We start from the raw sequence: 24,871 nt of genomic DNA, 5'->3' as shown, positions 1-24,871 counted from the left end.
CCCTCCATAGGGTCTCAGTCAGAGCCCTAGGTGTTACCAAGAGTTAACAGGAGTGCTGTTGGTTGGGGTTTGGCAAACCATGGCAACCGGCAATATCTAGTTGAAGCTGCATAAGTATAGTCTTCAAAATATCCCCTGAATTCTACCTCTACTGATCCCTCCTAGCCACTGATTCCTTAGTTTCCCACACTTCTTTTTCTTTTTGGTCAGGAAGGTGCTGTCAATGACATGCACCAGGGCTGGACCCATACCTGGGGGTTCTTTCGATGCCAACTTCTAGAAAACATTTGAAATATCTGAAGAAGTTTTTTTGTGCATGTCATAACAGCATTACAAGTTTTATTGTAGATTTGCATGTGACCAAACAATTTTTTATCCATGATCAAATTTTTCTAGAGATGTTCCATCTCTCCCAAAAAATGCATTGAAGATGCATTGTACTTCTCAGGATTCAAAGAACTTTTATATCAGCAATCCTACTTCACCAGCACAACTGTGATTGAAAATAAGAGAAAGCAAGCATTATCATCTCTCTTTTTTTTTTTTTATTAATTAAAAAAAGAATTAACAAAACAATTAGAAATCATTCCAATCTACATGTACAATCAGTAATTCTTAATAACATCACATAGTTGCATATTCATCATTTCTTAGTACATTTGCATCAATTTAGAAAAAGAAATAAAAAGACAACAGAATAAGAATTAAAACAATAATAGAAAGAAAAAAAAACCAAAAAAAACAAAAACAAAAAACCTATACCTCACATGCAGCTTCATTCAGTGTTTTAACATAATTGCATTACAATTGGGTAGTATTGTGCTGTCCATTTCTGAGTTTTTATATCCAGTTATCATCTCTCTTTGACAGTTGGAAAGAGATGGAGACTTTAAAGTTTTCCCCAAGTCATACAACTAGTAAAAGCGGAACTGGGATTTGGTTTGGAGATACTTTTGACTGTCAGGACTGGGCAGGGTTCTCCTGGCATCCAGTGGGTGGAGGCCAGGGAAGCTGCTCAATACCTGATAATGCTCAGGGCACCCCCATCCCAGCAATGATCTGGCCCCAAATATCACTAGCGCTGAGGCTGAGAACCTCTGTCTTAGGGGTACATGTCAGCAGGTCTTGTCTGTGGACAGGTCTCTGAGTGGGCAGCTAGCTCCAATGAGCATTCCTCTAGTGCCAGGTGGGCTCACTTGAGCTCCAGATAATAGTCTGTCACTGGGAATGTTCGCTTCACATAAAGAAGAACCTGCTTGGTGTTTTGCTGGTGGACTAATGTTGAGAGGCCAGGTAGTCAGTCTGGGGATATGAGGATATGGTGAGGATGGCACTTTAGTCCAAGACTCGTGCCCCATCATGACTCTGGGTGATAGACAACTGCTCTTGTAGCTGTAGTCTGCGACCCCATCAGAGGCTGATGTGCACACCTCTGTGCCACGTCTCCTAAACAGCGTGGACACTGCACTCCTAAAGTTCCCTCCTGCTTTCCCTACAGCTGTGGATTTTTGTTATTTGTTCTTTTGTTAGAATTTTAATGGGATCTTGGGAGTGAGAACGTTGTACACTCATCCATGAGAAAGCAAACTTCTCTTTGGTTCCGAGATGGGGTGCGGACACTGATTAACAGTCAGTAATAAGTGGTGAGTATAATATAAAGGTTTCAAAAAGAACTTTGGGGTGCAGCAGAACTAAGCTCTGATCCTGGCTTCCCCACCCCTGAGATGTGCTACATTTGGAAACTGAAGTATCCTCTGTGGGGCTCAAGTTCTCAGTCTGGGGATCATTGCAGTACCTTTTCATGTTGGTGTAAAGACCCAGTGAGAAATGAATAAGGGCCATCTGGTCTACCACGCACATCCAATAAAGGGCAGCTGTCCCCATTAACATCATAATCTCTAACTACTTGGCTGATGGTACGGACATCACCATGTCCTTCTAGTCTTGAAGGACACTTAGTCCAAGGGCGGGAAATAGACATGTCTCCAAATCATGGTCTCATGACACTGTCATGAGCAAGGAGCTTTAAATCCACTTGGGACATGTTTTTCAGACACCTTGGAATAAGCAATTTATACTACTTTGGGAAGTGAAAGTTCAAAGGGCTGAGCAGAAGAAGTAACATTTAATTGAGTCAACAATAAACAGCATTTTTTGGGCAGAGAAGGGAAATGATGGGCAACGACATGGCTTCAGGAAGAGGGAGCATGTCAAGGAGATTTGACTGCACTCACTCGATCAGAGCTTCTCAAGAAGGGGAGTTCTTCCCTCCCCACACCCTATTTGGGGATATTTAGTAGTGTTTAGAGATATTTTGTGTTATCATAACTTGGGGGAGTGCATTCAGCCTCTAGTGGGTGAAGGCCAATGATGCTGCTAAAGTCCTGCAGTGCACAGAAGAGCCCCAGGAACAGAGAATGATTAGTCCTCCTGTGTCAACAGTGTGAAGGTGGGAAACCCGTCCCTTCCCACTGGGGAGCCCCAGGAGACTTGTTACATCAGCCTGCATGATCCCAGCCTCTCTTCAAGGCTCTTCTTTCTAAGCTAATGACTTTGTCTCCCTCTTATAAACTCTGAGAGGCATGACAGGCGGTAGCTTATTGGGGTCAGTGCCCTGGGGAGCTAAGGGCAGAAGCTCTCTTGTAGGTGAAGAAAGATGCAAGGAACTCCTGGGGAAGGAGGCCAGAACTTTCCTGAAACCAGCGATGTTGAAGGGATGCAACCTCCAGTCCCCATAATAGGGCTTCCACCTTTGGTTCTCATCTCCTCCCTGTCGGGCTCATTTCAGGACCTGACACCACATAAAAGGGCATTTGATACCTTAATTTTTAAATTGGGGTAAAATTCTTATAACACAGAATTTGCCATTTCAACCATTTTGAAGTGCACAATTCTGTAGCATTAACCACATTCATATTGGGCTACTGTAACCACACATAGTTCCAAACTTTTCTCATCACCCCCAGTGCAACCCTGTACCCCAGGGGCAATCAAGCCCTGTTCTTCCTTTTTCTCCACCCTACAATCACTGGTCGTTAAATATATACATACATATTCATAGCAGCACTATTCACAGAAGCCGAAAAGGGGGAAACAGCTCCCTTGCCCCATCACCATGTGGATGGATAAACCAAACGTGGTCCATCTATACAGTGGAATATTAATCAGGTATAGAAGGAGTGAAACACTGACCCGTCTAAGACATGGATGGACCTTGAAAACATGATGCTGAGTGAAAGAGGCCAGATGCAAAAGTCACGTGTTGTGTGGTTCTATTTACATGAAACATTCAGAAATAGGCAATTCCATAGATATACAAAGTAGACCATAGGTTTACTACATTTTAACCTGTGCCTTGCCTAATTAAAAGATAGTTTAAAATAGTTAAGTGTTTGATAAAGACACATTGTAATCTCCTTAGATTAAAGTTATTTACTGGGCACTAATCACGTGTGTCTGCTCAAACTGACTGCATAGATTTGATTATCATATGTAACACAGACTCTGTTCTAAGAATAACATGCTTATTTCTCATCGTAACCACCAGAGGTTGGTAGGAGGAAACCGAAGTAAGGAAAGGCGGAGCTTGCTCATGGCTACATTGTGGGCAGAAGAGAGATTCGAGCTCAGGTGTGTGGACTCCCACTCTTTTGTTTGCGAGGTCGCATTGCCCCAGACCTTGGGCAAGGAAATGAGTGGAATGTTATTGCTGACTCTTTCCTTGGAGTCTGGCAACCTCCTTACTCTGGTTCTTCCATTAAAAACCCTAGAGAAAAAAATCTGAGGGGTTCAAATGAGTCACAGATGCTCTCGGGTCCAAGGATGGTGTAAGAACATCTGGTCCTTGGATGGGGAAGCATGTCAGGTCCTGGAACAGTGTAGACATGTCTGGTGTAGGATGGGGAAGGCACAATTGGTCCTAGGAAGGGGTAGGCACATGTGATCCAAGGATGGGGTAGGAACATATGGTCCCAGGATGGTGTAGTGCAGGCATGTCTGGTCCCAGGGTGGGGGTTGCTGTCCATATGACTTGTGGTAGCCGGAGGCATGAGCAGAACAGAATCTATAAGAAAAGAGAATAAAGGGAGAGTGGCAATGGTTGGAAGATAAGTGAAGGATCATTTCATTTTTGGAGGAAAAACAGAGGGATGGTAAGAGATAGTCTTGGGAGTAAGGCAATTCGTAGGTTTATGTCTTGACTCTGCCATTTCAAAAGCTTCACCTTGACCAAGCTGCTTGACGTCACTGCACCCCAATATTCCTTTTCAGTTATGCACAATGAAAACAGTAACTTCCTCTTTCAATAACTGAACAGGTAAACAAACTGTAGCCCAATCATGTATGGAATATTCTATGAATAAAAGAAACGAACTCTCAAGCCATGAGAAGATGTGGGAGAGACTTAAACGCATGTTGTTAAATAAAAGAAACCAATCTGAAAATGCTACATACTGTTTGGTTCCAACTATATGACGTCGGGAAAAGGCAAAACTATGGAGACAATAAAGAGATCGGGTGTATGAATAGGTGGAGAACAGGGCATTTTAGGATAGTGAAACTGTTCTGTCTGATACTGTAATGGTGGATAAATGACATTTTGCATTTGTCGATAGCCATAGAATGGTACACACAGTGAACTCATGTGTAAACTTTGGACTTATGTTACCAATAATGTATCAATATTGTTTCATCCATTTTAACAAATGGATCCCACTAATTGCAATAGTTTGGAAGCTGTTAGGTACCCCAGGAAAGGCAATGTTCTTTTAACCCATCCCTCTGGGACACACCTATTATGGGTGGGACCTTTTGATTAGGTTATTTCAATTGATACGTGACCCAGCCCATTCAAGGAGGGTCTTAATCCTTTTGCTGGATTCTGTTCTGAGAGGATAAATGACAGAGGAAGCCCAGAGGGAAAAAAGTTACAGAGCTGCTAAGAGAGGACTCATAGAATCTCAGAGAAGAGGTCACTGGTACCAGGAGCTGAAAGCAATGAAATCCAGGAGCAAAAGGCTGGCAGACACTGGTCATGTATCTTGCTACCTGACCGAGGAACCCTCAATGGCAGCAGCCTTTCTTCAGAGAAGATATCGTCTTCTTGATGCCATAATTTGAACATTTTCATGCCTAGAAGTATTAATAGTAAGCAAATTAATCCCTGTTGTTAGAAACCTGTTCATTTCTGGTATATACATCTCAACAGCTTCAGCAAACTGAAACACTGAGACAAGACATTAAGTCAATAATTGGGGGAAAATGTGAATGAGGGTTGTGGTATCTCATGGGAACTCCAGACATTCTAGAATTTTTTTCTGTAAATCTTCAAAAAACACACAAAAAATAAACTACGGGATCCGAAGTTTCTTATCTTTTTATGTTTTACTATATCTTACAGGAATTTTGAAACAAAGAAAAGTAGAAAGAACATAACAAATGCTTATGCAATATATCAGCTCTATTTAACAGTTCTTGGTGTTTTGACATATTTGCTTCATCTTTTTTTCTTTCCTTTTGCTAAAAACAAATGCATCTTCCTCTCTAGGTTGATGAGAGAATTAAATTACAAGAGGCAGAAAGAGGGAGCTCAATGAGTGCTAGAGGTCATCATTTTTCAGCAGCAGCCCTTCTATGGTCCTGGGATGGTGGGAGCTGATGAGCTTCCCCCATGCAGAGGCTGACCTCTCCCTGTCCCGCCTCCTCTCAGGCACAGACCCCATGCAGGGGGCCAATCGCTCTGCATTGCCTGAGTTCACCCTCGTCGGCTTCTCCACCTTCCCGTGGCAGCTGCTGCCTGCCTTCTTCCTGCTCTTCCTGCTGATGTACCTGTTCACGCTGCTGGGCAACCTGCTCATCGTGGTCACCATCTGGAGTGAGCGCAGCCTCCACACGCCCATGTACCTCTTCCTCTGTGCCCTGTCCATCTCTGAGGTCCTCTACACCTTCACCATCATCCCGCGCATGCTGGCCGACCTGCTCTCCTCACGGCACTCCATCGCCTTCCTGGCCTGTGCCAGCCAGATGTTTTTTGCCTTCACATTTGGCTTCACCCACTCCTTCCTGCTCACTGTCATGGGCTATGACCGCTACGTGGCCATCTGCCACCCCCTGCACTACCATGTGCTCATGAGCCCCAGAGTCTGTGCCTGCCTGGCGGCCTGGTCTTGGGCGGGAGGCTCAGTCTTGGGGCTGATGGTGACCACGTCCGTTTTCCACCTCACCTTCTGTGGGCCCCATGAGGTCCACCATTTTGCATGCCACGTGCTCCCTCTCCTGAAGTTGGCCTGTGGGGACGATGTGCCAGTCGTGGCCATGGGCATGGGTCTGATGTGCATCACAGTCCTACTGGGCTGCTTCATCCTCATCCTCCTCTCCTATGCCTTCATCGTGACCACTATCGTGAGGATCCCATCTGCTGAGGGTCGGCGTAAAGCCTTCTCCACCTGTGCGTCCCACCTCACCGTGGTCGTCGTGCACTACAGCTTTGCCTCTTTCATCTATGTCAAGCCCAAGGGCCCCCAGTCCATGGAAGGTGACACCCTTATGGGCACCACCTACACAGTCCTCACGCCCTTCCTTAGCCCCATCATCTTCAGTCTCAGGAACAAGGAGCTGAAGATCGCCATGAGAAAGACCTTCCTCAGCAAACTCTGCTCAGAGAAGTCATGACATTTCTCTGTGCTCAGCTAAATGAAATTGCCAGATTTTACCATTAGTGATGACATTCCATAACTCTGCAATGACTTACATTTGCCTTATGCATTATGCTTTTACCATGACCCTTGTAGATAGCATACAAATTTTACACAGAAAATGATTAAATACCATCAGGTGTGCATTGGGGTTGAGGCACTGTGTGAAATGATGACACAGAGAAAACCAGATTTCATATTTTCATGCACTGCAGTGTACTGTGTCGTGTAGCACCAAATCTGGAATTTTTTTCTCCTCCTTTCAAAGTCAGACACATGTGTGCATGTATGTGTGTGTTTGAGTGTGGGTGTCTAATTACTCTTACAAGCACAAAGTCATCCTTCAAAGAGAGAAGAAAGTCATCACACTCTCACTCTCTGCTGTTTAACAGCAGGTAGCTATAGCATGGATTTTATAAGAATATAAAAGACTGTGGCAAAATGTAGGTAATCCCACTATAGGCAAGCTTGGGGGTAGCTGAGATGGGTAGTTTATGTTGTATATTTGTTTCCACAATTTAAAAAAAAGAACAAGTAAATAGTGGCAAGTAAATACATGATTCTATAGGAGATCTAATAGTGAAGGAGAAAAAGCTCAAAGAGACATTATAGGGACATATATAAAATTGTATTATGGAGTGTAAGCTTTACATCAGTGTCAGATTGCTTGAACTTGATAACTGCACTTAAGGTGTTTACATAAGTGAGTGTCCTTTTCTTAGGAAATGTACTTGGAAGTATTATATGTTCAAGGAGCATAATGCATACAACTTACTCTGAAAGATTTAGAACATTTAGATAGTCAGATTATATAGATAGAAGATATATAAATGATGGGTGCTGTCATGGTCAGGTTCATGTGTCAACTTGACCATGTGGTAGAGCCCAGTTGTCTAGTCGGGCAAGCTTTGACCTGTCTGTTGCTATGAGGACATTTCGTGGACTTAAATCATGACTACGTTAGCTGCATCCACAGCTGAGGGAGTGTCTTCTACAATGAATGACACTTAATCTAATCACCTGAAGGCTTTTAAGGAGGATTTAGAAGAGGCAATCACTTTTTCCTGCTTCAGCCAGCCAGCCTCTCCCCAGAGTTCGTTGAGGACCTTCACTGGACCTGCCAGCTCACAGCCTGCCCTACAGACCTAGGACTCTACATCCCCACAGTTACATGTGGCACTTTTATAAATTTTATATTTACAGTTATCTCCTACTGATTCTGTTTCTCTAGAGAACCCTAGCTAATATAGATGGTTAGAGAGAAAGATAGAATGATGTGGCAAATGTGGTAAAATGTTAATATTGATGGATCTGGGTATATGGGGGTATATTGGAATTCTCTGCATGGGTTTTGTATTATTTGGATACGTGAATAAAGTTACTTCAAAATAAAAATTTAGAGAACAAAAAGATGACAGCAAAGGAGAGTAAAGCCTCCTACATTTTGGCTTTGCAGAGATGTGTGCAATAGCAGTTCACAACAGCAGTAGTCATATGGTTTGTGACAGGCTGCTGAGAGACAGAGAAGTTTCTCTAGTTAGTGAAGGAAAAAGGCCCTCCATGAGGAATCAGCTACTGTGTTACAGAGAGACGAGACCCTTGGAGGCCCGGGGACCTCTTTGCTGAAGCATGATGGAAAAAGCAGAGAGCAGATGAAGATGTACCCACTGTCACACTGGCTTACTGGTCACCCATTTCTCAATAAGGAGGGCTTTAATTTGGCCATACTACATGGTATTTATAACTTATTGAACACATGTATTTTTGTCTTTAGTTGAATAGTAAACTACACATCATTCATTCTAAAGGGTGAGTTCAGTCCTTCTTCCTAAACTGGGGGTGTAAAAAACATCCCCTGTTCCCATAACTCGAAGGTTATGGGACACCATTTCAGGGAAGACAGTGAAATCCAGAGCAGTACCCTCCTTTCAGATCCATGCATGTTTTCCTATCACTTCTCATGTACTCATGCATCACTTCTCATGTAATGAGTGCGCTCATTACAGCCTCACGTCAGGAAATTAGGGAAGATATAATCATCTCCCCATTTTACAGAAGAGAAACTGAGGCTGAAATGGTTGCATGGCTCATCCAAGATCAAACAACTTGTAGAACTGTGTTTTCACTTGAGGTATCCTGATTGCAAATCCTATCAATCCACCCCTTGTCATGAGGATTCCTACAATAAACAACCTTTAGGATGAAACCGTACTTTCAAGTAGTTCTTGATGAGTTTGGAATCAAAAGGGGAGGTCTGAGGTGGGGAAATGAGGGTTTGGATCTTTGAATCTTTGACTTGTATATTTGGGTAGCCCAGGGGGCCGAAGGTGTGGGGCCTCAGGAGAGGGGTGTTGTCCAGCAGTTGGCACCACTGGGGGACCTTGTAACCCAGCTGAGCATCATGAAGGGTATTTTTCCCAGAATCCCCTTCTCTAGGAATTGCTTGCTGCTTATAACTTCTAGCATTCATGGGTGGTCCCCATGCCCCATAACCACGTAACAGTTGATGGGAAGGGAGATAAGTTCTCTCAAGAGATACAGAAAGATGTTCTGAGCTGTGGAGAGTCTGGGCAGTGGTTATAAGAAGGGGCAAAGTGACCTTGTATAAATAACATTCTCTCTCTCAGCTTTGGCTTCCCATCATTAAAATGGGTTTAATAATAAAGTATCCACTTCTTAGAGTACTGTTAGCCTAAACATCATCTGTGATCAGCAATTGACAGTGATTGGTATAAAGGAAGTACCCAATAAATGTCAGACTTTTTTTGACATTTTAAAAATAATTATCTGTAACCTTCCATGTGCCAAATCCTGTGCTAGGTTTTGGGAAGAGAGCCAGCACTGATATTCTTTGACTTTGAGTTGTTTGCATGATGGTTGGTGCAGTGATACAAAGAAATATAATGGCAATAACCGAGATATGGACCAGTGCTAAGGGCCACCAAAAAGGGAGAGACTGCTGAAAATTGGAACGTGTCAGCCAGGTGTTTCTTCATTGCTGTATTCCAGTGATTCTCAGTGGGACCCTCAGGGGATATTCAGCAACTTCTGGAGATATTCTTGATTGTCAGAACTCGGGGTGGAGAGAGGGGGAAGATGTCTGCTGGCTTCTAGTGGGTGGAGACCAAGGATGCTGCTAACTGTCCTAAAATGCCTAGGACAGACCCTGCTGTGGTTGAATTTGTTCCCCAAAATGTTTATGTTGAAGTCCTGACTTGCAGAGAATGTGGCTTTATTGGGAAACAGGTTCCTGCAGAAGGAATTTGCTAAGGTGAGGTTATATTGGAGTAGGGCAGAGCTCTAATTGTGATTGGTGTCCTTATAGGAAGAGGAGTGGAGACACACAAGACGAAAGAGGTGGTGGTGATACAATGGGTTGGGTTAATAACAGGAATTTATTGGCTCATAACTTCAGAGGCTAAAAAGCTTGTTTCTTCTTGTGTCCTACCAGCTGGCTGGAAATCTTTGGAATTCTTGGTTTTTTCATCACATGGCAACGTGCTCTTCTTTCTCCTACGGGTTCCACTGACTTCTAGTTTTTGGCTCCTCCCCTGGGCTTTTCTCTCCACTTAACTTTCACTCCACTTTTCACTCTGAATTAAAACCTCACCTGACTTCGTTGGGCTACACCTTAACGGAAGTTACAACTTGGGGAAATCTTATTTATGATGCGTCCACACCTACCAGTATGTGTCCAAACTGACTCCACAATTCAGTCCACCACAGAATCACAATAAATCACAGAAGACCCCAGGATATAACCAAGGAGCCATGTCTCAAACCTTCGTCATCAGCTCTTTCAAATGCAGTCTGATTCTTACATCTTCCCAGGACAACCAATATATTCCAAGATGTCTCCAGATCCACCACTAGCTTTGGAGGAATGGCTTGTCCTGGGTACTTGTACATTTCCTCAAGCATGACTGCTCCAGGAAGGACTGCAGCTTTCACTGCAGTTGGGACTCCACATTATATAGGGGAGGGAAGGTGTGCTCCTCAAATGCTGCGGATTATCTACCTGGGTCTTCTCAATATAACTCAGAAACCTAGCTTTAAAAAGGGATCAGAGCTGAGACTCGGCATCAGGGGATTGAGAAAACCTTCTCGACCAAAAGGGGGAAGAGTGAAATGAGGCAAAATAAGTGTCAATGGCTGAAAGATTCCAAACAGAGTCAAGAGGTTATCCTGGAGGTTATTCTTACGCATTAAATAGATATCACCTTGTTATTCAAGATGTAATGGAGAGGCTGGAGGGAACTGCCTGAAAATGTGGAGCTGTGTTCCAGTGGCCATGTTTCTTGAAGATGATTGTATAATGATATAGCTTTCACAATGTGACTGTGTGATTGCGAAAACCTAGTGTCTGATGCTCCTTTTATCTACCTTGTCAACAGATGAATAAAACATATGGAATAAAGATAAATAATAGGGGGAACAAATGTTAAAATTAATTTAGAGTGAAATGCTGGTGATCGGTGAGGGGGAGGGGTGGGGAGTATGGTATGTATGAGTTTTTTTCTCTTTTCTTTTCATTTCTTTTTCTGAATAGATGAAATGTTCCAAGAAATGATCATGATGATGAATATGCAACTATGTGATGATATTGTGAATTATTGATTATGTATGTAGAACGGAATGATAAAAAATTACGAATGTTTGCATTGGGTGTTTTTGGAATTAAAAAAAATTTAAAAATTAATAAAAACAAAAGGGCTCAGAACACTTTAGAACAAAGCAACACAATATTTTTAAATGACACTCCTTCCCATATTAATGCATTTAACAAATCCAAACACATAAACTACAGCCAATTCTGTTCAGTTTAGGACATGTCTCCCCAAACTCTTTTTCACTGAGTTTCTTATTAACCCCTGAGAATAGCTTCCTCATTTTTTGGGTGACAATTAAATTTGTTTCTTCTTTCCAATCCAGGACTTCTCCCCTTCTTGGTACAGTGTGACGTCCCTTCCCACAGCCCTTGAGAAATGTGTGTTTCTGACTCCCAGCTCCAACTTAAAGAAAAGGTACAATTCTTGTGCAAGTCCTATAGCAAACTGACTTAACACCTTTATCTCAGTTTCCCCATCTTCAAAATGCAACTAATAATCCTGTCTATTTTGTGAGTTAAAAGATCCATTGAATATCAATCACTTAATAACATACCTGTCATCATTCATCAGGGAAATGCAAATCAAAAGTACTGTGAGTTAATACTTCACACCTAGTAGCATGGCTAGAATCAGATGCCCAGACAATAACAAGACTTGGAGAAGATGTGGAGAAATTTGAACCCTCATGCACTGCTGGTGGGAATGCAAAAGGGTGCAGCCACTTTGGAAAACAATCTGGATGTTTTTGAAACTATAAAATATAAACCTACCACACAACCCAGCAGCACCACTCATAGGTATATTGTCAAGAGCAATGAAATTATATGTTCATGCAACAAAGTGTACAGAAATGCTCATAGCAGCATTATTCATAATTGCCCAAAGCGGAAAACACCCCAAGTGTCCATCAACTAATGAAGGGATAAATAGTGGTCTATCCCTACAGTGTAATATTATTTGTTCATATAAAGGAATGAACTTATGAAACATGCTGCAATATAGAACAATCTCAAATAATTATGCTAAGTGAATGAAACCAGCCCAAAAGACCACTAATCATATGAATCTACTTCTATGAAATGTCGTGATTAGTCAAACCTATAGAGATAGAATCAAAAGTAGTAGTTGTTTCCAGTCATGGGGGAGCTAAAGTGGGAGAAGGTGAGAAAAGGAAAGTGATGGCTAAAGAGTACAAGGTTTCCTCTGGAGGTACTGAAAATATCCTAAAACTGACTGGTGATGGTGGCACATATTTGTGATTACATTTTAAACATTTTTAATTATATGCTTTAAATGGATGAATTGTGAATTCTATGAATCACGTGTGAATTATATCTCAATAAAGTTATTTTTTTAAAAGACTATATCCAGTTAATGATAAATGTTTAAAAATGGGAAGCTAAATTTTTAAAGAATATATATAATAAAAAGTAAACAAAACACTGGAACTGTTACCAGCTGTGTTAGTTAGATTCAGTTGTCAACTTGGCCAGGTGAGCATACCTAGTCTTGTTGCTGCGGACATAAGCCAATGGTACGTAAACCTCATCTGTTGCTAATTACATCTGCAGTCAGCTAGGAGGCGTGTCTGCTGCAATGAGTGATGTTTGACTTAATTGGCTGGTGCTTAAATGAGAGAACGCAATGTAGCACAGCTAAGCAGCTCTGCATTCCTCATCTCAGCACTCGCAGCTCAGCCCAGGCCTTTGGAGATGCAGGAAGAAGTCTCCCCGGGGAAAGCTGTTGGAACCCAGGGGCCTGGAGAGAAGATCAGCAGAGACCATCTTGTGCCTTCCACATAAGAAAGAACCTCAGTGGAAAGTTAGCTGCCTTTCCTCTGAAGAACCAACAAAATAAATCCCCTTTTATTAAAAGCCAATCCGTCTCTGGTGTGTTGCATTCCAGCAGCTAGCAAACCAGAACACCAGCATAATAAGAAAAAAAGAAAGAAAGAAGGAAAGAAAAAGGAAGGCAAGAAAGAGAGCCAGAGGTGGGGAGGAGAGAGAGAGAGTCATAGAATGATGTAGAGAAGCCTTGTGACTCCAACTCATAAGTATGGCTTTACCTTTTTAGCTAAAATGTAGATTCTGTAAAGAAGTGGACCCCAAGGAGTGGTCCCCAGGCCAGCAGCAGCAACCTCACCAGAAGCTTGCTAGAAATGCAGATTCTCCAGCTGACCTAGACTTCCTGAACTCTGGGGCAGAGCCCAGAATCCCTTATCTTAACCAGTCCCCTCAGTGACTGCAAAGTGTCCCCTAAATCGGAGATTCACTGTCCACAAAGGGCTCACCCAACCATCATCCTACTGCATTTGTGACCTTGGGCAAGTTGTGAAGGTCACTGGATGACATTTCCTTATTTAAAAAATGGGGGTGTAACCCTAAGGAGACTTCTTGGCTCCACCTGATATCTCTGCCTCCCTCGAAGCAGGCTCAATGAGCTTATGCATCCCCCTAAAACAACACATTGGGGAAAAAAAATCAGAGTTTTATTGAGAATATCAAGGGAGGTCAGAGGAAGGGGGTTTACATCAGGCATTCTTGGGCAGCTAAACAAAATTCCCATTTATATCCTTGTTGTTTTTCCAAATTTCTCTGGCAGGTACTGGGCTCTCTGTGTCCCCGATGTCCTCATCAGCTGCCAGCTACTCATCTTGCCTTTTTCTCATCCAGCGACACTTTTCTCATCCATTTCGCAGGTCTTCTGACTCGCTTCGCTACCCATTCATTTTCTCACAAAGAGAAATGTAGGTTATCCTCCCTTTTCCTTTCTATGATTTGTATCCTTAGACCCATCTTTCAGGTATGCCAACAAAGGCGACCCTTAGCAGGCATCTCCCCCTCCCAGAACTGTGGGGAACTGTAAATGAAAACCATTTCTCCAGTGAAAGTACTTTCCTTTCCTTAATAGGACTGTTAGAGAGAAAAAGTGATGGATTTGAAGGACAGAACATAATCCGAGGTACAAAGCAGGCTCTCAAACCACTGTTGTTCATGTCTTCTTGTTTTCAGCAGAGCAAGAAGAGAAAGCCAGAAAGTGTTCCCTCATTTGCTTATTAAAGATAAGTCATGGACAAAGGTCCCCTGAAACAAGCATGGGATATACTCCCTCTCCCACAGTAACCCAATCGCAGGTACGGGCTGATCACAGGCATGGTCAATAGTGAAGAGCTCAAGAACCCACTTAAGATAGCTGGGAATGAGATCAGGTCAACCATACAAGTGGAAGAGGAGAGGAAGTAAATATGCACAGTTTATGGAGCCATGGCTAAGGTGAGGGTGGATTTCCCACACAGGAATCATCACAAGATGGGACACACTCATTCCCATTTCATGGATGAAAAGAGTAAAGTGCTGCCACCCACCACGATCTCTGCCAGGAAGCCATCCACTTCAGGAGTGTGCAGGAAAGGGTTTGCTGAGGAAGGTCTTCTTCATGGCGATCTTCAGCTCCTGGTTCCTGAGGCTGAAGATGATGGGGCTAAGGAAGGGCGTGAGGACTGTGTAGGTGGTGGCCATGAGGGTCTCTCCTTCCAGAGACTGGGGGCCCTTGGGCTTGAGGTAGATGACAGAGGCGAAGTCATAGTGCACGACGACCACGGTGAGGTGGGACGCACAGGTGGAGAAGGCTTTTTGCCGAAAGATGGTGGTCACGATGAAGGCATAGGAGAGGAGGATGAAGACAAAGCAGCCCAGCAGGGTCATGATACACAAAAGACCCATGCTCATGGCCACGACTGGCACACCGTCCCCACAGGCCAACTTCAACAGAGGGGTCATGTGGCAGAAAAAATGGTGGACCTCATGAGACCCACAGAAGCTGAGGTGGAAAACGGACGTGGTCACCACCAGCCCCATGACTGAGCCTCCTGCCCAGGACCAGGCCACCAGGCAGGCACAGCCTCGGGGGCTCATGAGCACGTGGTAGTGCAGGAGGTGGCAGATGGTCACGTAGCGGTCATAGCCCATGACGGTGAGCAGGAAGGAGTGGGTGAAGCCAAATGTGAAGGAGAAGAACATCTGACTGGCACAGGCCAGGAAGGCGATGGAGTGCCGTGAGAACAGGTCAGCCAGCATGCGCGGGATGATGATGAAGGTGTAGAGGACCTCGGAGGTGGACAGGGCGCACAGGAAGAGGTACATGGCCGTGTGGAGGCTGCGCTCACTCCAGATGGTGACCACGATGAGCAGGTTGCCCAGCAGCATGACCAGGTACATCAGGAGGAAGAGCAGGAAGAAGGCGGGCAGCAGCTGCCGCGGGAAGGTGGAGAAGCCTACAAGGGTGAACCCGGACTCGGGGTTGTGGTTCTGACCCAGCACGGTGGCCACACCTGGCGAGGGAAAATGGAAACAATTGTAGGATCTCAGGGTCCCTGTTTCGCCACCCCTGTGACTGTGTCATGTTGGGTTAGTTCCTCACATCTTTTTTTTAAATTGAGATGAAATTCACATGACATAAAACCATTTTAAAGAGTATACTTCACTGACGCCAAGTCCACTTGCAATGTTGCATGTAAAATATTACCATCTCCCTAAAAGGAAAGCGTACCCTTAGCAGTCACTCTCCATTCCTTCCTTCCCCAAGTCCTTGAAGGTCACCAGTTTCCATTTTGTTTCCATGGCTTTCCTATCCTGAATATAAATGTCTAATAACAGATGAATGGATAAACAAATCATGATATATACATAAAATGGATATTATTCAGCCATAAAAGAGGAATGAACTTCTTATGCACGCTACAACATGGACTAACCACGAACACCTCAAGCATAGTGAAATAAACCAGGAACAGAAGGACAAATATTGTATGATTCCTTAATTTTTGAGCCTTGTTTCCTCACTCCTAAAAGGAAGCTAATACTAATAATCCTTAGCATCGGGATTGTTAGAAGGAGTAAATAAAACTGTAAGTATATTGAACTTATCTCAGAGTCTTGAATATGCTTAAGAGATTAAGATTAAGGGCAGTCAAGAATGACCAGACTCACATTCTCTTAAATCATAGCAACCTGCAAATGAATCTCTTTTAATTTTTAATATATGCCTTTCTGGTAATTATTATTGTTTTGAAACTTAATTCTGAAATGTTTTTAATGCTTGAACTATTACATCTTTATCTAACTCTATGTATCTATATCTACCTATCTACCAACACCTACCAACATAAATGCAGCGTGTTTCACATGTATATTCCTATTATCCATACTAAATAACCAAGAAGCAAACAAACACTATTTAAGAACATGGAACCTTCACAAAAATATACCTTGTGTTAGACCATAATGGAAGTTTAGATGGTTTCCCAAGTGCCAGTATCACAAAAACCCATCTTATCTGACTACACTACAATAAAAGTAGAAATTAATAAGAAAAGGATACCTAAAACTTCATACCTGTAACCTAAATATTAGGTGGACCATATAACACTATTGTAATTATATATTACTCAGTCATCTCTGGACTAAAAAGGAAATGAAGAAATACTAAGAACCGAATGATAATTGAAAGTTGAAATCGTAAATAAATAAAGTGGATTGTCTTCTAGAACAGAAAAGGACAGTAATGAGAACCCATAAAAATTCTAATAAGTTCCCTAGTTTGTTTGAAAGTGATGTATTAAGGTTAATTTCCTGGGTCTGATAATTTTACTCAAGTTATGTAACATGCAGACATTAGAAGAAGCTGGGTGATGGTTGTATAAGAATTTTCTATATATTTGCTTTATATATATATAATGTTATATATATAAATGAAAAGTAAAAAAAAACAAACATAAGGCACCATTCACAGTAGCAACCAAATCTATGAAGTATCAAATAATCAAATTAACCCAGAGCTCACAAGACCTCCAATGGAGAACATTTTAAAACTCAAGTTAATAGAAAACTTGGTGAGTGATCTAAATATGAAATGGAAAGAATATTATAAAGATGTTAATTCTACCCTAATTTAATCCATACATTCAATGTAACTCATTCCAAAAATTCAAGTTAGATTTTTTGTAAAACGTCTATGAAAGACTAAAGACCCATGAATAACTAAGACAACTTTTTAAATGAGGTGTGAAACCAGGTGGTGGAAATTGCCTTCCCTGACATTGAGACATCCTTGGTGATTTGGAAGAGCAGAATTAGTGCAAGGACAGAGAAACAGACAGTGGTTCAGAACGGACGTCTCAGAAGTGGAAGCATGCACATATAATCAGGGTCACATCACAGTAGTTGAGCAAATAATGAGTTGTTTGGAGGATGATGTTGAGGAAATTATCCCTCTGTACCTAAAACAGTGCTTCATGCAAAGTAAGAATCGAGATGGACAAATGACCTAACTGTGAAAAATAAAATCACAGTTGATAAAAGAATGCATAGTAAGGTCTTTGTGACTGAAGAACCCAAGTGGACTGATTTTTAAAAAGAGGGGAAAAGGAGCACCCGCCATAAGAAAATAAAATGATGAATTCCATTACATCAAAATGATGGAACATCATCAGCAAAGGGTATCATAAATACAGTTAGAAGGTGACAGACACCAGGAAGACATTTGCGATATTAAAACCTGACAGGAGATTAATATCTACAACCTACAAGGAATGCCTACAAACCAGCAAGAAAAAAAAAAACAATAGAAAAGGCAAAGGGTAGGCACAGGTGATTGCAGAAAAGGAAATCCAATAGGCTAAAGCAAATGAAGACGGGCCATCGCTCATTAGTGATTAGAGGAATGAAATTTAAAACAACACTTGGTATCCCTGGACAACTGTTAGACTAGTAAAATTGAGAAAGCCAGGTGCTGCTAGGTGTCAGCCCAGGTGTGAAGGTAGGTAGAGTCCAGCCATTCCAGAGAGTGCCTGGTGGTTCCTGGGGAGAGGCAGTCAGAACTTACCTTATGCCCTGGAAATGCTACTCTCGGGTCTCCATTTCGGTGAAATTCTCAAAGGGTTTGGTGAGGTGATATGACCGAGGACATTCTTTGCAGACTTGTCTGAGATGGTAGAGGGGAAGGGCAGTCCAGGTGACCACCAGTAACTGGGGAGTAGAGAAGTAAAACGTGATGTGTGCCATGGAAACATTTAGAAAAGGTAAACCTGACATCAAAATAGCAGTAAAGATGACTCTTAAGAGCTGCTGAGTTAAAAATTAGAAAATAAAAGAGACATCTCTAGCACAGTACAATGTGTTAGAATAAAAAAATGCAAATGCAACTATATATATATTTTATGAGGATTCTTACCAGTATAAGATAGCTATTGAACAAGTTAAAATCAATCACCATTGTGCAGCTCAATGATGATAAAATATCAACAGAGGAGATTCAACTAAAATTTGTGAATCTACCAAATGTCTGTCTTTATACCTATAGGTGTCTTTATCTATGTATCTACTTATATATCATCTATTTATTTAATCTACCTATTTATTTCTCCAAATACTATCTGTATTTTTCTATATAATCTATATTTATCTCCATATAGCTATATATATATATACATCTACCTATCTATAGATTTCTATTTTTGTCTTTCTGTATCTATATCTATCCATGTATCATCTATGTGTCTATATTTCTACCTACATCTGTTGATCGACCTAGCTAATATATCCCTATGTATCTTTGAATAACCTGGGCTACAGTTTTGATAACAGGCTTACAAATACCTACCCTAGGACACAGTTCCTCCAATCTTGAAAAAAAAACTCAAATTCCAACTAAAGTATTTTCTCTACATCGTCCGTTGGAGCTGGAGCCAGCCCAGTACTTGGGGGTTTCAAAATCCCCCCTGGAAATGGAAAACGGAGCCCAGGTCAGGATGGATTATCTCAGACAGGACGCAAGTGGATACCAGCCCACCCACCCCCTCCCCAGCCCCCCATCTCTCAGCACCCCCTCTGGCCCACGCTTGCCCCTACCCCTAGCTCAGATGTCCTCCTCTGCTCCACCCTAACTCTGGCTGCCAGAGAGAACTGTCTGAGACATCCCTGGGTTGTGGAATCATTTAGTCCTAGGGTTCAAATCCTGAGCTCTCACTTGTGTTGAGATCATTAGACAGCTGCCCTAGTAGGTTCCCTGTGAGGACTCTAAGCGAGGTGCTTTGCATGAGAAAGACCTTAAGCATTGTGTTAATATCTTCCTCCATTGTCCTGCTTGTTTGCTGCCTGCTGAGCTGGTCGGTATGCATCCTCTTCTGCACAAAGTCACAAACTGGCACCAGGTGCGCTGGACCTTCAACCCCAGTTCCAGGATAATCTTTCTTCTGACACCGTCCTTCACCCCCTCCCTTAGCTTCCCACTCCCTCCGGCAGCCCACATCTTCCTCTTTCCTGCTCAAAGGTTACCAAAAATAACAGTACAAAAGGACATTCCTCAGCTCCCTGACTCCTCTGGTGCTTGCTCTGTATCACCCTTTCCCAGAACGACCGCTGAGTGTGGCTCTGCAAGGAGGCTCTCCAAGTCACCTGTAAGGATCTGGACCTATGGTAGAGGGGAGCCACCTGCCCTCCACAGCCCCGAATCAGAGCTCAGCCTGGCTCTTGGGAATCATGCCTCAGTGGGACTTCTGTAACAAACGACCACAAACCCGGTGGCTTTCAACCGCAGAAATGTATCCTCCCATGGGTTAGAAGCCAGAAGTCCAAAATCTGTAGGGGAGAGCCTTCCTTGCCTCTTCCTACCTTCTGGCAGGTAGCCGGCAACCGTGGGCTTTGCTGTCTGCCCTGATGCCCCAAAGCCTTCTCCTCTGAGTCCATCTGTCTGTTCAACCCTCCTCTTCCCCAAAGGGCACCGGTCACGTTGGATCGGGCTTACCCTCCTCTACTATGACCTCATTTCTTCCTTGCCTAATTCCATCTACAATGACTCGGTTTCCAGTAAGGTCACCGGCACAGGGCCAGGTTTAAAACTTGAACATGTCTTTGTGGGGGACACAGTTCACTCCCATAACACTGCTTCTTCTCCTCGAGCTTGAAACTGACGCGTGCACCCGGCATCAGGCCTCTCCACACACGAACAGGCTCCCTGGCTCGCCCTGGCAGCACACACACAGGCACACACACGTGCGCGGTGCTGCAAACCTAAGCAGAGGTCGCTGCGCACAAGAACACAGGTTCTATGTCACACCTTCGCAGGGAGCCCCAGGAAATGCTGCTCCAGGCGCTGGGCTCCCCATCATCCCGGACGTAGCTGTCCAGTGCTAACCAGAGGCCCACAGCGTGGCTAGGATTTGGGGTAAGTCAGGGACTCCCCAGGCCATAAGAGGGGATTCAGAAAAGGAGGCCAGTGAAGCTGGAGGCAGAGGCTGGAGGACGCACCACAAGCCAGAACACATTCGCGCTATTTTCAGGCTCCCAGTGTGAGGCGCTTTGCTTGGAGACCAGGACAGGCTCGCGGCTGCACAGACGCGCACACCCAACTGGGTCTGCAGACACGCACGAGTTCCGGCTCAGCACCAGCCCCTCCCCAAGCTGCGTGCAGAAACTACTCCCCAGCGGGGGAGGGTGGGGGTGCCCACGGAGCTGCCTGGCCGCCGCGCTGTTCTGTCTCAGGTAAGTTGGCTTGACTGTCTTATCAAAGATCAAGTGTCCATAGATGAGAGGGTCTATATCTGAACACTCTATTCGTATTCCATTATGAATGACTAAATCTATAAATTTTAAAAATGTTTTTGCATGAGGAAGAGCAAAGGAATGTCATTATTGCAGGGTGCTGAAAATAGATGGTAATTAATATTTTAAAATGTCACCTTATGTGTGAGACTAAAGCAAAAAATGTTTATTTGTTACAAAATTTATATTTTGACTAGTGCATTTCCTAATATAACATATGTAGATAGTTTGATTGACACCATAAGTACTTGGAACCTTGGGTAGGACATGAGATGTTGTTGGTTTGTCCAGAGTGATGCCCTGATGAATCCCAGAGTGATTCGATCAGTTTGTGGAAAAGTATTTGCAAAGCCCCCTTCGGGGAATGGTGAGAACGCGGAGAAATTCAACTTCCCCAAGTTGAATTCTTGATATTCTCACAAGCAGTGTGGACAACCAAAGCTATAGGCTGAGCCCCCAGTCTTGGGGTTTGTTCATATGAAACTTAACCCCACAAAGGATAGGTCAAGCCTACTTAAAATTTAGGCCTAAGAGTCACCCCCAAGAGAGCCTCTTTTGTTGCTCAGATGTGGTCTCTCTCTCCAGCCAACACAACAAGCAATCTCACCACCCTCCCCTCTCTACGTGGGACATGACTCCCAGGGGTGTGGACCTTCCTGGCAACGTGGGACAGAGATCCTAGAGTGAACTGAGACTTAGCATCAAGGGATTGAAAAAACCCTAGAATGAGCTGAGACTCAGCATCAAGGGATTGAGAAAACCTTCTCAACCAAAAGGGGGAAGAAGGAAATGAGACAAAGTGTCAATGGCTGAGAGATTCCAAACAGATTCGAGAGGTTATCCTGGAGGTTACTCTTATGCATTAAGTAGATATCATTTTTATTCTAGATGTAGTGGAGAGGCTGGAGGGAACAGCCTGAAAATGTAGAGCTGTGTTCCAGTAGCCATGTTTCTTGAGGATGATTGAATAATGATATAGCTTTCACAATGTGACTGTGTGATTGTGAAAACCTTATGTCTGATGCTCCTTTTATGTACCTTGTTAATAAATGAGTAGAACATATGGAATAAAAATAAATAATAGGGGGAACAAATGCTAAAATAAATTTAGTTTGAAATGCTATTGATCAATGAAAGCGAGAGGTAAGGGGTATGGTAGGTATAATCTTTTTTTTCTTTTCTGTGTTCATTCTATTTCTTTTTCCATTGTCTTTTTATTTCTTTTTCTGAATTAATGCAAATGTTCTAAGAAATGATGAATATGCAAGTAGGTGATGATATTGTGAATTACTGATTATATATGTTGATGTTTTATTTGGTTTGTTAATTTTTTTAATTAATAAATAAATTAAAAAATAAAAGTCCTGTTCATGCCCCAATATCTAGCCCTGTGCATGTGAACCCATTTGTAAATAGGATCTCTGAAGATGCTATTATCAATAAAATGTGCCCAAATTGAAAGAGGGTGTGTCGTCATCCAGTATGGTTGAAGTCCTCAAAAGCAAAGGAAATTGTATACAGGAAGGGAAGCCACAGGGAGAGGCAAGAAACTGCAAGTCAATATAATCCAGAAGAAAAAGGAAAAGACACTTCCATGTGAGTCACCATGGGATGGGAAAGCCAAGGGTCCCCAGAGATTGGCATCCAGTCAGAAGAGACTGACCGTGGAAAGAAGTGAGCCTTCTAGCTTCTGAGACTGTGAGCCAATAAATTCCTGCTGTTAAGACAACCATGGAATGTTGTTTGTTTTAGCAGCCCAGAAACTAAAATAAGTTTTTGGTGCTTGAAAATAGGGTGGTGCTGTAACAAATACCTAAAAATGAGGAAACCGCTTTGGAATTGAATAATGGTTAGAGACTGGAAGAATTGTGAGGCACTTGATAGCTAAAGCCTAATTTACTTTGAAGGGACTGTCAGTAGAAGTATGTGTGCTAAAGGTACTTCCAATGAGGACATAAAAAGAAATGATAAAGAGACTTCCGGGAAGACGGTGGAATAGGATAGGCTGAGCTCACCCCGGCTCCATGGAACTTCTAGAGAAGTGACAAAAAAGTGACTGGAATAGCATTTCCAAGATGTGAGTGACCAGAGAAGGGTCTTCTACATTATACAGGGAGGGCCTGGGTGAAATGTGGAAGAGTTGTGATGAAGAGAATGGGGTGCGTGGGCTCAGTCGTGACTCTACCAGGGAAAAGAGGTGGCACACAGGAATGTGCACGTCCTGCAGTGGCAGAGCACCCTACACTTCTGCCTGCTCTAAAAGCCAGCTTGGGAAATCTTCCCCTGCCTCTCTGCAGTCAAGAAGTCCTGTGGGGAACCCAGAAACCAGCAGACTAGCTTTCCCTATGCACAGAGGCCATCCAACTCGTGTACAGTGCCTTCCATTCCCCTTTTCCTACACAGGTCCGGAACCCTTCGGGGTGAATAGATGGAGAGACAGGGATGAGGAAGTAAGCCCCACACTATGGTCCCTGCCCTGTGTAGGGCTCTGAGCCCAGGCCCATGACCTGTGCCACACCAAGCCAGAAGGCATTTCGGATTGGCTTCGGGTAGGGGTTTAAAATACCAGCAAGTCCCATAGAGCAGGATCATTCCAAGCAGGAGCCTGGGGGCCACCAGACCCATCAGGCCCATAAGCAGACTCTCCCTAAGGTGCACACTGCCACTCCCCAGGCCTGCGTTGGCAGCTTTCAGTAGATACTGGGACCAACAGACCTGGCTGAAATTTCACCAGGTCTCCATCTAGCTTAGTCAGCAGCCATAGTCTGGGAAAGGCAGGTCTGAGGGGAAAAGGAGGCCAAAGAGCAACATCTGCTTGGAAGAAGAAAATAGTGCTGTCTGGCAACTGCCTATCAGCCTAACTTTAAACAGACACTCAAGTAGAATTACCTCCCATATATGAGGTCTGTGCTTTGATTTGGCAGGGAATTACTGACAAACCAAATGCAAAAGGAGATCTTCAATGCAAACCTCAGCAAATACAAAATCTTAGATGAATGAGGGCAAACAACTTTCAAAATAACCCTATCAAGTTAATCAAATTCCTGAAAGCCAAATGAAAGTCACAAACCACAGGAAGATGCAGGCAGATATGGTCCAGTCAAATGACCAAATTAAAGCACCAGAGAAGACCCAGAGTTTGGAAAAACTATTCCAAAATGTTCATACAACTCTCCACAACAAATTCAATGGGCTGGCTAATGACAGAAAGGATATCAAGAAGACACTAAAAGAGCATCAAGAAGAATTTGAAAGAATAAACAGAAAAATAGGAGAACTCACAGAGAGGAAAGATAGTGTAGACCAAATTAAAATATATACTAGAGATACACAATAGCAGATTTGAAGAGGCAGAAGAAAATATAAGTGAACTAGAAGACAAGACAATTGAATTAGAATGAACAAAGGAACAAACAGCAAAAAAGATGGAGAAATTGGAATTGGATCTCTGGGAAATGATGGGCAAGAAGAAGTACACAAACATAAGAATCATTGGTGTCCTGGAAGGAGAAGAGAAGAGTTAAGGTCTAGGAAAATTAGTTGAGAAGATAATGGGGGAAAACTTCCCAACCCTCAAAAAAGTAATAACTGTGCAAATCAAAAAAAGCCAGCTAAACCCAAATAGAATAAATCCAAAAAGACCTACTCCAAGACACATACTAATCAGGTTGTCAAATGTTGAAAAGAGGCAGAAAGTACTGAAAGCAGCAAGAAAAGAGCAACTCACCACATACAAGGGAAGCCACATAAGACTGAGTTCAGACTAGTCAATAGTCAACATGAAGGTGAGAAAGCGGTGGAATGGTATATTTAAGATTCTGAAAGAGAAAGACTTCCATCCAAGAATTCTTTATCCAGCTAAGCGTCCTTCAAAAGAGAGTGAGAGATTAAAATTTTCACAAACAAAGGCTGAGAGAATTTGTCAAAAAGAGACCTGCCCTACAGGAAATACTAAAGGGTATTCTATCAG

General features: G+C 43.0%; 2 protein-coding genes across 2 annotated transcripts; one reads left to right on the top strand and one right to left on the bottom strand.

The window, feature by feature from the left end:
* Nucleotides 1–5,718: 5,718 nt before the first annotated feature.
* Nucleotides 5,719–6,669, top strand: LOC143649706 (olfactory receptor 10H1-like). Its single transcript, XM_077119633.1, has one exon. The coding sequence runs from the start codon at nt 5,719–5,721 to the stop codon at nt 6,667–6,669; it is 951 nt and encodes a 316-aa protein (XP_076975748.1).
* An 8,025-nt stretch (nt 6,670–14,694) lies between these two features.
* On the bottom strand, nt 14,695–20,624 carry LOC143649272 (olfactory receptor 10H2-like). Its single transcript, XM_077119422.1, has 4 exons — nt 20,608–20,624; nt 20,417–20,512; nt 19,027–19,079; nt 14,695–15,632 (listed from the first exon to the last, which is right to left on the bottom strand). Exons 1-4 carry the CDS (start codon nt 20,622–20,624, stop codon nt 14,695–14,697), a joined length of 1,104 nt encoding a protein of 367 aa, XP_076975537.1.
* Between the last annotated feature and the right edge of the window lie 4,247 nt (nt 20,625–24,871).

The sequence above is a fragment of the Tamandua tetradactyla genome, chromosome 11 (genome assembly GCF_023851605.1).
Source record: "Tamandua tetradactyla isolate mTamTet1 chromosome 11, mTamTet1.pri, whole genome shotgun sequence".
NCBI classification, from domain to species: domain Eukaryota; kingdom Metazoa; phylum Chordata; class Mammalia; order Pilosa; family Myrmecophagidae; genus Tamandua; species Tamandua tetradactyla.
The sequence above is the reverse complement of the archived record's forward strand: the minus strand, read 5'-3'. Positions and strand labels throughout refer to the sequence as shown.

What these genes read in the sequence shown, in the direction of transcription:
- LOC143649706 (XM_077119633.1), top strand. Translation starts at nt 5,719, where the DNA reads ATGCAGGGGGCCAATCGCTCTGCATTGCCTGAGTTCACCCTCGTCGGC.
- LOC143649272 (XM_077119422.1), bottom strand. An exon ending in TCCTGGGGCTCCCTGCGAAG is followed by an intron (nt 19,080 to 20,416) that starts GTGTGACATAGA and finishes TTCCATTTCCAG; the next exon opens with GGGGGATTTTGAAACCCCCA. An exon ending in CTCCAGCTCCAACGGACGAT is followed by an intron (nt 15,633 to 19,026) that starts GTAGAGAAAATA and finishes TTCCCTCGCCAG; the next exon opens with GTGTGGCCACCGTGCTGGGT.